The sequence below is a fragment of the Echiichthys vipera genome (assembly GCF_963691815.1).
Source record: "Echiichthys vipera genome assembly, chromosome: 3".
NCBI classification, from domain to species: Eukaryota; Metazoa; Chordata; class Actinopteri; order Perciformes; family Trachinidae; genus Echiichthys; species Echiichthys vipera.
The window spans coordinates 12,782,881-12,796,958 of NC_139828.1; the positions used below are offsets into that span (position 1 = coordinate 12,782,881).

The 14,078-nt window shown below is 41.9% G+C and overlaps 1 protein-coding gene across 1 annotated transcript in view; it reads right to left on the reverse strand.

Moving 5' to 3' along the window:
• Positions 1-14,078, reverse strand: part of agbl4 (AGBL carboxypeptidase 4) — a gene marked incomplete at both ends in the record, with an annotated part of 285,820 nt that overhangs the window by 19,570 nt on the left and 252,172 nt on the right. The window contains 3 exons of the mRNA XM_083940174.1: positions 4,013-4,124; positions 10,265-10,379; positions 12,197-12,286. Of these exons, the coding sequence (XP_083796300.1) occupies positions 4,013-4,124; positions 10,265-10,379; positions 12,197-12,286 (317 nt within the window). The remainder of the gene's footprint in view (positions 1-4,012; positions 4,125-10,264; positions 10,380-12,196; positions 12,287-14,078) is intronic.

Consider the following 14,078-nt stretch of genomic DNA (forward strand, 5'->3'; position numbering starts at 1 on the left):
GCATGTGCTTAGTTGCCTTTCACGACAATGGCTGTACTTGATCACGCCTCTATTTTACATTTCACATTGTATTTATTATGTGAAAAATATGTAAGCCCGTTTGGACCGGTATAAAAACAAACAACCTCACCAACAGAACTTGTATTTACTACCAGCTGCACAGCTGCTCCTGGGGTACACATGGTAGCAAATAATTGCTCTATTACGCAACCAGCAGGCACAGTACAACGTGATCATCCCAGTGGAGTCCTGGTCCTTGTCACCTGATGAATATTAGCCCAATATTCACTCCACGAACTGGCCCACTAACTCCTAAACCACCTGGGTCTCTGAAGCCCATTTCACACATGCTCTGCAAACCTGATATTATCAAGACATTACCCGACGGGGATGTATGTGAGAACAAATCATTTGGTTTGGCTTTCAAACAGAGTTTACCCTGCCAGCTTCCACGTACAAATCCTGTGTAATCTCCGATTGAGCCAGTGTGTGAATAGAGCAGCTCATTGCGTAGAGAATTTACAGAGAGCAAGTGAGCGTGATGACGTTTCTATCAAACGACTTGACGAAACCGGATGAAAACAAACATCCAAGGGTGAAGAAGAAAGGAGATTTATACAAAGACAGCAACAAAAATGTTTAACTAGAAAGATGAAAACAGGAATTTATGCCTGTAGGCTCTGATGCCAAAATCATCAGAAAAATTCAAGGAACGGCAAGACACTTGTTAATGACCAAATTATGAACTGGCAACGTGGCTGCAGTGCAATCCACATCATGTCCTGCCTCCTGCAAACTCAACCTGGCGGCACTCCTCGCCTAAAGCAAATGGCATAATTCCAGTTAGTGAGAATGCATCAGACAATCTCCTGTTGTGGGCTACATGTATGAAAGGGAAACTCTGGACAATATCGGGACGGATTTGTCAGACACTGCTATGATCAGGATAGTCCTGTGGTCATGGTAAATGTTAAAGATGGATCAGGTTTCTGGTATGGATTGGGTAGGGACAGTAACAACCGGTTGGCCGTCAAATACTGTGCTTTGCATCATACAGATGCTAAAGAGCCTTGAGTCTGGGTATCAGACGCCAAGGGGCGATGACAAAGCAGCGGCATTTTTAGCTGGGGGTTACACAGCCACAAGGGGCCTTTTTCAGATTTTTCTTATTATCAATAAAATTCCATGAAAAGACAAAAAACAACAACACATAAGACTGTCTCTTTATACTTCCTAAGTGCCTATGGGTGGTACTCACCACAAAGTTAAATAATCTTTAAACCTCTACAACTGCACTTTACACATACATTACTCAAACAGGATAAATTATGCGTGCGTAAGCCCCTCATGAATGCACTTTTAAAAACTATTTTCAGCTACGTAGTAATGCATTCAGTGTGATCTTCCCGCCCCACGATCCACCTGTAGGCTTTTAATTAATTTCTCTGAAGGGGGAATATGTGTTATCATTATTTCTCAATCTCTGTGCAGACTATGTCATGAGGAGCAATGCATGTATAGCCTTGATGCTGAACTGTAACTGTACATACTCTGTATTCATATATTAATATAACAGTTCCAAGTGAGCTGGCTGACGGGACTTTAAGTCACTGATTTTAAACTGATTTCTTGTTCAGGACAGAGATTGCATAAAGACTAGTGAGCGCAAATGTTCTGAGCGGTGTTGAATTTATATACAAATATTTGTCAAATAAAATTTTCGAGCCATCAATACCAATGCCGCTTAGATTGCTCCTGCAACAAGCTTTGATTTAAATGGCACTTGTCTGGGAACTCGCAGCCAGTTATTGAAGTTATTGCCTGAACAGAACAAGGAAGCTATTTTCCCAGCAGAAAGAGAGAGCTGTTGAATTCACAATGATGGAGAATCGCTTTGGAGTGACGAGGGTGTCTGTCACAAGAATGGTCGATGGGGTTTCAAACTGAATGGGCTCCTTTGTGCAACAGAGGGCAAGTTGACTTTGAATTATGATGCCTTATGCCCAGAACTGTGGATGTTGGGCTTTGTTGGGTTGATTCCCCTCAATCAGTGTAAGACAAGGATTATTGCAATATGTTGTGAATTGAGAAAAATTGAGGGAATGTAACGATTGTCCGATTTAACTGTGCTTATCAGGAACAGTCCATTACAATTTATTGTAGCCTACAGACACCCTTAACTTTTATTGTATTTGTCCTGGTACAGCATCCTGTTTTTCTAACATACTTTCATAATTTAACAGCACAAGCAACAACAACATTAATATGATAAAACAGGGCTGCTAATAAAGCTATATTAGCTTGCAGCCCACAGCCACTTGCCACCCACTCAGTCAGTGATTCGCTGAATCTCTGGTAACTGTTCTTCACACTTTAGGGCGGGTACTTGAATACAATTTCAGACACATGAACATCATAACGTATAGGCTAATGTCTTTCTCTGACAAATGATTAGCAGATTAATGTATCTGCGTTGGATTCAGAGCTACCCACCCCTTACTTGCAAACTCTAGTTTTTAGTACAATTGTCGGGTACAGTATGAAATATCACCTGAGGGTTGATAAGGACCAGCTTCCTCTCGGTCTACTAGCTTTTAAACAACTGACCACAGCGAGTTATCAGCTAGTAAAGGGGCCACATATGCTAGTTTAGCCCAACTGTTCTGCTGTAGCTGCTGCTGATCTTCTCTTAATGGAGTCCTCCAGCGGAACCCTCCAACTCTGGTAGCCTCATTAGACTCTATGCCCACTGTGTGAGAGGAGCATGAATGGAGGGCAGCAGCACATGGCCTCCTGGCTGCTGCAGTGTTGGCATTGAAACTGGCATCTGGGAGCCCTAGACATGAGTAGTGTGTCTGATGGGATTAACTGGCTGTGGCGAGAGAGAGACAGAAGAGGAGAGGTTGCCCAAGCCTCCAAATTAACTCTGTAAGACTAAAGGCAATCATGGGGGGGGGGGGGCAAGTCCTGGTGAGATGGTTATTAACAGTGACGAAGAGGGAAGGGGAGGCATCGGAGCAGCAGGAGTGGACTTAGGGAACATATGGGCCAATACTGTGTTGACTGGAGGCTGCATTTACCCAACAAGTCAAAGTCACTGTGGTGGCAGGCGATTCATTATTTCATTAGGCTATAGCAACGTATGGTGAAAATCTGATCCTAAGAGGAACCACTCCTCTATGTATATAAGGGTTTGATAGTTACAATTTATTTGTAAAAGTATGCATCTGATAGAGAAAATACCTCTGCTGGCAGAAGAAAATTATTTGAGAACACCTGTTTGTCTGTGCATTGCAGTATTATCGTTATGTGATGCGAGAGTGTTAGTATGTGTATGTGTCTGTTAGCTCAGTGTGTTTTTGCGTGTGTCTGTGTGTGTGAATGACAGGCATGAGTGGATCACCCTGCCATGACAGAGTCTATCGATCAGCGTGTCAGTGCCGGGGGAAAAGGTTAATCTGCCCAATGCCAGACCCGCGCCTCACCCCATCTCTGGCCTGCCCTGCATCCCGCCCCAGCCCGCTCCCTCTCTTATCAGGATTAGAGGAGTGTACAAAAGGGCAGAGTATTCCCAGGACACAAACTGACCTTCAATAATCCCACCAACCTACCGCTCTGCTTATAATTAACATCAGGAACAAAGAGAAAAAACCCTGGCCTGCCTGTGTAGCCTCCCTCTGACTGAAAGATTCATACTGGAGAAGGAAAAAGTTACAGTAGAGCTAGAGACTTGCTTCAGTAATATGTTTTGAATGGCCACGAGAGCCAAGCTGACATTCTAGAGGTGCTGACCAGCCTATCCCTGCTCCCCAGTGCACACACACCCTAAACACAGATTGGAGGAACATGCTGAACCAAGCAGGGAGGCAGAAAACGGTTCTTGGGACCAGCAGACATTACTGTGGAGAAGCAATGTTGAGCACAGTATGGAGGACATGTGTGCATAAAGTGTGTGTGTGTGTGTGTGTGTGCGTGTGTGTGTGTGTGTGTGTGTGTGCACGTGCTTACTCACCGGGTCTTGACTCATTTGCACTATGAGTTGTTTGACAGCATGCAGCGTGGGGTGGGCCCATGGAGAGGGATCCTGCCAGTGGCGATTGAGGTCAAAACCCATCAGAGAACACCTGTATACACACACACACGCACACACACATATACACACACACACACACACACACACACACACGCACACACACACACACACACACACACACACACACACACACACACACACACACACACACACACACACACACACACACACACACATACACACACACACACACAAAGCTTTAATGGACAACTATAATGTGGTATGCCTTTCAAAAAATATTACAAATGATTAAAGGTACCCTGCAGAGTTTTGCCGACTAGTAGCACTCTGGGGTAATGCTTGAAAGAGTTTGTTTGCTTCTTGTAGCTTAATCACTGATCAATGACTGACAGATATAGAGTCAACCAAAGGCAATTTGCATCTTTAAAATGTATGCCACTGAATTGAGGCATTGTAAGCAGAAATTTCATTCACTACTTGTATACACTCACCGGCCACTTTATTAGGTACACCTGTCCAACTGCCCGTTAACGCAAATTTCTGGTGATTTAAGTGACTTTGAATGTGGCATGGTTTTTGGTGCCAGTCGGGCTGGTCTGAGTATTTCAGAAACTGCTGATCTACTGGGATTTTCACGCACAACCATCTCTAGGGTTTACAGAGAATGGTCAGAAAAAGAGAAAATATCCAACAAGCTCTTCTGTGGGCACAAATGCCTCGTTGAAAGGCAACAGTAACTCAAATAACCACTCGTTACAACCGAGGTATGCAGAAGAGCATCTCTGAACACACAACACGTCGAACCTTGAGGCGGATGGGCTACAGCAGCTGAAGACCACACCGGGTGCCACTCCTGTCAGCTAAGAACAGGAAACTGAGGCTACAATTGGCACAGGCTCACCAAGATTGGACAATAGAAGATTGGAAAAACGTTGCCTGGTCTGATGAGTATCGATTTCTGATGCGACATTCAGATGGTAGGGTCAGAATTTGCCATCAACAACATGAAAGGATTGATCCATCCTGCCTTTTATCAACGGTTCAGGCTGCTGGTAGTGGTATAATGGTGTGGGGGATATTTTCTTGGCACACTTTGGGCCCATTAGTACCAACGGGAGATTTGCATCATGGATGTGCAGCTGGCAAATCTGCAGCAACTGCGTGATCCCATCATGTCAATATGGACCAAACTCTCTGAGGAATGTTTCCAGTACCTTGTTGAATCTATGCCACGAAGGATTAAAGCAGTTCTGAAGGCAAAAGGGGGACCAACCCGGTACTAGCAAGGTACCTAATAAATTGGCCTATATAACTATGATAAGTAAAGTACTGTAATACGCATGTAATCCACATATTTATTAGTGTAGAAATAACGGCCAGAGCAAAGAAGAAATCTGCGCAGGGAGGGGTTTCGTCATGGTGGTTGGGCCCCAAAACACAGGACTTTCAGCTGGGGCACTGGTGCTCGTGTCCAGGAAGTACGAAGCCAAACCATAGCTTTTTTTTGTAATCTTAACCAACTCGTTTTTGTGGTAGAACTTAACGGTCACCTTTTGTCGCCTAAACTTAACCGTTGCTGCCCCCTTCTGTCACCGTTTACGGCGTTAAAAACAATGTCATTTCATAAACTATCATACACATTGGATTCTGTCATATTTTGTAAAATCATATAAATTGATGTGCATTAGTTTGGGCATAGACACTACTTTTTTGTTCCATTGTGAGAATTTATAAAGGCAGGATAAAGCACAAAAACTTCAGAGAGTCAAATAAAATGGCAGAGCTTAAATATAGTGCACTATATAGTGACTCGAGAGTGATTCTTGAGGAAGGACATTCAACACATTTATTAGGCCTGAAGGACAGACACAAATCATTTTTATTGAGAAACAGTAAATGAAAAGTAAAGTAACATTTAGTTTGTTTACAAAAAACTCCACAGGGTAGCATTTTAGATTATTTTTAATTGTTTTAAAGGCCCTAAATGGTTTAGCACTTTCATACCTCTCTGATTGCTTATCTGAATTTGTTCCAAACCGCTCCCCAAGGTCATCTAGCACCGGCTTGCTCAATATACCAAACATGACTTACAATGGTGAGCAGCTTTTTGTCGTTATGCACCAAAGGTTTAATACAAGTGACTTTCGTTGACAGTTTTAGGAAACAGCTCAAAACCTACTTATAGGCCCACAGAGGAAAAACAAAGAGACTGAATGACACCAAAAACAAGCAGCTGACCAGCTTATGAGAACTCACACTGAACTTTCACAATGAAAACGTATGTCCATCAATATGCCATGTTAAACTAACTTAGTTTTGAAGTTATGTTTCCTTTTCAGAGCGAGGTTTAATATAAAGTAAGTCCCCTGTCCCCTGCCATAAGTACATTTAATCAGAATGAAGATGCCATGTGTTTAGACTTATGTCATGTCGCTTTAACCATTGGAAAGATAAGAATTATGTCGTAGCTACTTAGTTTGGTATTAATTTCAGTACTTCTCACATTACATAACTCCCATAAGCTATTCATATGAATAGATAATTAATCATAAGTAGTTTACGAAAAACGTATGGTTACTTAACTTATGCAATAGTGTTCATGCCTCTGTTTTATAATTGTCCTTTATACTAAATTATATTTGATCCTAATCTACCAGTGTTACACTAGTTCATGATTATCAGCTGTGTACAACTCTTCGTCTGTGTTCAGTTCTTTCCTGCAGTACAACTAGGATTTATGACCTCCTGCCCCTCCTCTCTGAGGTAGAGGAGCACAAGCAGGGACATAAGAATACTAACCAATTGGCATGTATTTTGTTATTATAGCTTGTTGTTTCTCTTTGCTGTACATATATACATACATATGTGTGGAAAGATGCATGGGGATCAAAGTGTCCAGGATTGCAATTCTTAACATTTAACTTGGTCTGTTATATTATGTATTAATAGCCTACTATATGTACACAATACCCTGTTTATTCTGTGTTTGGTATCGATCAGAACTTCATAGCGCCATATTTGCAACCATGCAAGAATCAAATTTGTAGCAAACTTTATTACATTAGAATCAAATTATTGAAACAGGAGAAGGTGAAGAGGGAGGAGTGTAGTCTGCACGCCACAGACCCTAAAACACCGCCCCTTTTCAGAAGATATTAACCAGAGAATTCAGAAGAAACAGTCTTTTGCTTTTGTTCCAAATCTGTGTTCCAGTATGACCAAGATTAAAGAACTCAGTTTTGGCATGCTGCCTTTGTCTGTGACTCTAAATCGTCTACTGCAGAACACTGCAGCAGCTCTACGGCATCCTGCACAAATGTGTTGAAAGCTGAACCAGCAACTAAAGAGTAAAGAGACTTGAGCGAAAAGATCCTTAATGTGGCAGGCGCTGCTACAGTGACCTCTGGCAAGAGAAGGGCTGAAGATGGCCCCTTCAGCTGCCGGCTTTGAGAGGGAGAGAGATGAAGAAATTTGATTTAAGCCGAATCGCAACGTGGGAAAGCAGTTTTAAAAGGCTTGAGAGCTCCAGAAGGAACTTCAACCACGCCACACCCTGCTGAACAGCTCCTCCCGTCTTCTGCCCATCGGACGGTGACACAATACATTTTCATGTGTTCATGAGTTGATGTCAGATGCTTGATGCTAAAATCTAATTCAAGAAATGAATAAGTGTTGATTGATAAACTTCAGATGTCCCTTAAAATCTAGAATTAGGCTGAATATTGGGATTGCTTCATAATTCTCCCTGGTGCTTGTTACACTGATCGGTGCTTTGATCTATTCAAAATCAATCAAATCTGTAAGCCTCAATCAAAGGTATAGTTCACTAATTCTCCTCCTACACGGTGGTCCGCTTATATTCATAATTTGTTCATTGTTGTATTAATTCATCATTTATTCATGTGTTTGTCCGTCTATGAGTTTAGTTTTGTAGTAATTAGTTCAATAATCTTCATTTGTAAAGAACTTGACTCTGTGTGGATGAAATAGTTTGTCACTGTACTGTCATCAATTGGCTATCAAATCTCTTTTTTCTTAGAGGAGTGGTGCTCAGTGGTCTTTATAGTCTATTCTACAGTATAATTCATTGTGTCTGAAAGTATCATAATACCAACGCATGTGTTTATGACGCATAATATTGAGTTATTAATTAGGTATTATTTAATCTGCTACCATACCAGCAACATCTAAATGCAGGCTAGTGACCATCAACTGCCAAAGCGATACGAGCTGGTCAGACACAGCAGTTAGACCACTTCGGTGATCAAAGTTCACCAAATTTCCACACGAATTTGCTTTGCCACCAAAATCGAAAGTTTTATTTGCCCCTTCACTTATATAGAAGTGAACTGGAGGTGAATAACTGGGTCACGTACCCTGAACTGCCAGTTCAGGAAAATGCAAAATGTGTTGTGAGGGTACGCATGGATATTTCAGACAAAGAACTCTCACTGTGACCTTTTTGTAGGGGGTTAATAGATGGATGTATCTGGATATAATGGATGGAAGCAAACAGTATAGAGGTGGACTGCTACTCTTTAGTGTCACTTGTAACCTGCAATTGCCATAATGGGATGTTTGCATGTCAAGATGCACCCTGAGCTTCCCTGTTTGTTGTATATCTTTGACATTTACTGAAGCCCTTGGTAATGATACAGGAGTTACTGATACTGTAGGGCAACAGAGCAGAGCAGCCAGCCATGAACAAAATACTCATCCCAGGTTAACTGACATTGATTCTTTGCTCTGAATATATCCATTTCAGTCTGCCCTGCACTGTATCCTGCAGGGCAGACTGTGAGGTATCTGTGTGCCTTGTACATGAATATCCTGTGTGTGATCGAGTTATTGGAGTATGCTGTTTATGAATTTAAACATGTAAACGCCATTTCCTGTTTTCAGAAACCTGGATAAACCCTTATTGCATTTATGAGAAACCAGAATATGTTACCTGGAGTACTCCAACAGAAACCAGGATACTACAGCATGTATCCACCTTTTCCCGGTCTACTGAGTGCCGTCAACTATGTGCGTAGGTACGTATTCAGCCAAGTGACGTATCAGAAATACAATGGTGGCAGCAAAAGCATCTCGCCTCAGGAGTAATGAAGAAGTAGAGTTTTGTCTTTCAGTAAGAAAAGGGGCCGTGTATGTTCCTCCAATGCCCCCCTGTCCTACGTGACAGGCTGGCACCGGTGCGGAGGAAGGTATAGCTCCTTTCAGGAACAGCTCAGTATGTGGATGAGCCCAGAGAAGACAGCTGGAGTTGGCAATCGCAGCAGAGAAGAAATGAGCTGTTGTGAAGGGGTCGTAAATGAACATTTGTACAGCGTTTGAAGGGCTTGTTTTTGTAAACATGACTAGAATGCAGAAGTCAGGTTACTGGTATATATCATCAGGGGAATATGAATATTTGATTTATCTGTGCTCATGTAAACACCGTATTCCAAGCCTCAAAAACGGATTATTCATGTCCATGATTCATTTCATGGTGTGTGTGTGTGTGTGTGTGTGTGTGTGAGTGTGTGTGTGTGTGTGTGTGTGTGTGTGCATGCGTGCGTGCGTGCATGCATGCATGTGTGATTGTGTGTGTGTCTGTCTGTGTGTTAGAGAGTATGTATGCATCTGTATAACAGAGCATGTGTGATTGGTGAGGTGTGGACTACACTTATCACGTTTTGTCAATACGCTGCTCATCACCACTCAATGTGCAAGCGAGTTAATGGTAATAGCCTTTAAGCAGTCACCTATCACAGTCAACAACATTATAGAGAATGTCACTGTTGGGGAGCAACTGAGATTCTATGCAAATATTTTTGGAGGCAGTGACGAGGCACCGCCACTAGATGGCACTCACCAACACACTGAGAGCACGCTGCTGATGCTTATCTAAGTGTGCATTAGTATTCCTGGGGCTGAGCCTATTAAGTAAAAGGCAATTATGAAGAAGGGAAAGAGAAGAGAGGAAAACAGCGGAGAGGAGGTTGCCCACAGAGCTGCAGCAACAGTGTTAAAGACAGAGAGGAGGAGAGGATGGCCAAATCTTTTAACAAATGCACTGCTGTGAGCTATATGAATTCATTAAGCTCCCTTAAGGTGGAGTTAAGAGGATATAATCCCATGTAGCCGGGTATAAAACCATGTAATGTGTGAATTCTGTGCAAGATAGCGATGCATACAAATTAAGAATTAAAACGTGTGTTTGTATACCTGTAGTTGCCCAGGTAGACTCCATCAGGGTTTAGCATGGGGACGATCTTGAAGATCACGTGATCTCTTAGGACCTGAGCCACAGGATGCTGGCTCACCAGGAAGTCGATCACACCTATTAAACATATATATAACCACACACACACACACACACACACACACACACACACACACACACACACACACACACACACACACACACACACACAAACATACACACACAGTGAAACAGACTTGAAAAGAAAACCGAAGACGGGTTGGCAGTTAATTGAGTTTTGAGAAACAAAAGGAGAAGGAAGGACAGCGAGGGGGCATCGTCAGAATCGCGGGAGGAATAGGAGATGTCAAGCCTAAATCGATACAAATGGAATGGAGCTGACAGAGCTGGAAAAACAGACAGCACACAGCGGGCTAGATGCCAACTCATCTGATTCATGATGATCCACACACTCTGAAACATACACACACAACTGATACTGCAGATGAGAAAGACAAATAAGTAGATATACGAGCTAGATAGATAGATAGATATATAGATAGATAGACATTCTATTTCTACCTCTACCTCCTCCCTTTATTAGTCCCTTCCTCACAAACAGCATTCCTACACCTCGTTAACGTTAATGGACCTTTCTCAGTCTGCCTTACTTAGTCAAAGTAGTGGACAGGGACCACCACTAAAGGTAAGGTCGTGCCCTCTGCCCCCCCCCCACTCCCCTTTAAACCGGCCTCCTATAAACAGGAAAGTTGGACCCAGAAGGAGTGAACCTTCCCACTCACCTCACTCTGAGCAGGTGGAAGAGAGCTAAAAGTCATTACATCCTCCTAAAACTATTATACTGCACAAGGAGACAATTTCCCAAAGGTGCTCAGTTTTATTAGTTTTGAGACAATGCAACCCTACCATATCCTTGGATTGTATTTCCTGAGATATTGTATAGAAACACGGGGTCTTGTGCCTATTCCTGTAACATCCAGACATCTCAGGTTCAGGTGCAGAGCATATCTATGTCTTGAATGAATTAGCATGATTCTGAAAATTACGAGACTGGTGTTCACTGTTCAGTTTAGCATGTGTCGTACTCTTTGGAAACTGTTGCATAATGTCACCTGTGGCTTTTGAGGGAGCTTTCTAAAGTCAGAGAAAATTACCCTGAAGTCATCAACAAAAAATGAATTGCATTATGGTAGGATCCATCATTTTTGGAGCTTGACCCAAAAGAGGGATGGACAAATGAATATCTCAGCCTCTGTTGTTTTCATTCTGATAATTCTTATTCTAATGTGACACTAATTTGCCCCTTTAGTACCCGTGTAATCTGGAGGAAAAGGTGCTTTAAAGTACAGGATTTGTCAGTTATGCAGGTCCATTATCATAATGAATACAATTTTGCAGAAAATGAAATGCCCTTTGTTTTATATTGTCCTTTATATCATGACTTGAGAAAGAGGTTTTGTAATATGATTTGTTTTTGTAATTTTATTATTATTATATTAGATTATATTTCGTGGAAGTTTCTGCAACACTGGCATTTTTACACAAAACATTTTTAGATTATATTTCAGGTTTCTATTCTGTTAATGTGTAAAACATGTTTAACTTTCATTTCTTTTTTCCAGGCACATGTATATAACATCTTTATGTCATCTTTAAGTCTATATTTTTACATGGTGGTATTTTGTGTCCATAAATGTAACTTCAGTCTCTTTGAAATTCATTCTTCCATCAAAAGCAAGCAGTTACTGCAGTAGCAGGTGTTACAAAGTACAGAAAATATATTGAAAAGACACTGACTAGTAAAAATTTAAATATAAATATATATATCTACTTCTTTAAACACAACATATAATGAAACTCTGACACATGTCAGTGTAGATGATCAAGCATTAGAAGCAATGAAACAGGGCACCAGTCTAACATTAAAACTTTACCTTGACAAATAAAGGATGCAGGAGACTCTCCAGGGTGAACACGAGCTGTCAGAATGACCAGCTTCTTCTCCTTCTCTGGACTCAGATGGTCTGTGAGGGGGGAGGAGGGAGAGACAGGGAGGGAGGTGTAAAGAAAAGTAAAGGGAGAAAGAAGTGTTGTTAATGCACAAAGTTCTAGTAAACTTGTAGACAGGCACTGTAAAAACTCACTTTTAGATAAGACTCCTATATTATTATCTTAAGTAGGACTCCTATATATTAATATATAATATATAACAGTCCAGTGTAAGAGGCTGGGTCAAAACACAAACTGACCTGGCCATCCATATTCTGCCAGATGCACATGAATCAAACATCAAACCAACACCGGGCACAGAATAATCAACTGGGGGAGGTGAATTATACATCTACAGAGGTCAGAATCAGCCAGCAACAGGTGTGATAGAGGTCTTCTTTGATTTAAGTCTTCAGGTCTGGATGAAGCTTTCTCTCTGGCTAGACACTCTCCTCCCCTGCTCTTACTCTGTTGGACAGGTGCGTCATACCTTGGAGACTTGTCTTGAGCTTTTTCAGTCACTCTATTGGTGGATTTTTGCATAAATAAGAGTTTATGAGCCTTTCAATATACTTGTCAAACCTGGAAAGAACGGTTTGATGCAAATTGAGATGTCTTGGATTCTCCCCTCAAAACATAGATCTTTTTTCTGCCTTCTTGAAATATAAATGACTACTTATCTGAAACATCTAATTACACAAGAATGATGTGTTTACATATTTCATTTGATACCTGCTGTGAGGTGTTTGAGGGTAAATTCAAATGACATGGTCTTTGGTGAAAATGCTCTATTCTAAAAGTCAAATTACCATAATGTAATATTTGGATGATCATTCTTGCTGTCATTCCTCAAATACAGCAGATGAATAACAGAAAAACAAGCAGTCTTTATTCTGTAATTCTAGCCCAGTTGAAATTCACAGAGGTCAAAATTTCGCTGTTTTCTTGGCCAGTGTTTCTCCTCTAATGTGTTGTTGCTAATGGGTGAAAGTGATTGCGTGCCTCATCACTATAACACAAACTTAATATCTTATCGATTCCTCCACCCGCTTCTGCTGAGCAGAGAAAATGCTAATTAGCAACAGGCTATGCACCTTTCCTTCTCCTTAATTCCAATTTAGCCTGGTGTGCATGTGTGTGTTCCTCTGTGTATGTGTGTGTGTTCCTCTGTGTGTGTGTGTGTGTGTGTGTGTGTGTGTGTGTGTACATGGTGTGTCTGTTTGAGTGGTTAGGGGTCGTAACAAAAAAAAAAGCGTTGTTCCATTTAAGTACTCTCTCTCTGATTTTATTTCGTTTTACTCTCCCACTGCCCTTCACAGAGACAAATGGCTTTGCCATTCAGGAGTCTCCGTGGAGCGGGGCGGGCCGTTTGTTGTAAATGTGAGTGCTTGCGGTTTGGCCGGCCGCTGGGTGCTCGGTGGCTGTGAAATTCCATCGTTTAGAAATTGTACTTTGGCCTCGACCCCAGGCCACCACACCAGCTCCTGATACAAGAACACACACACACACAAACACACACACACACACACACACACACACACACACACACTCACACACACACACACACACACACACACACACACACACACACACACACACACACACACACACACACACACACACACACACACACACACACACACACACACACAAACACAAACACACACACACACACAGACATTGTACAGTACAAAGCTGCAATCAGGAAAGAAGAAAAAAAGCATACGCAGACATGCACACAGCCTTTCTCCCTACAGCAAAACCAAGAACCCAGAAAGTTGTGAGCCAAACCAGAGGCAGCTGCCAAGGTCCCGACTGTCGGGGAAT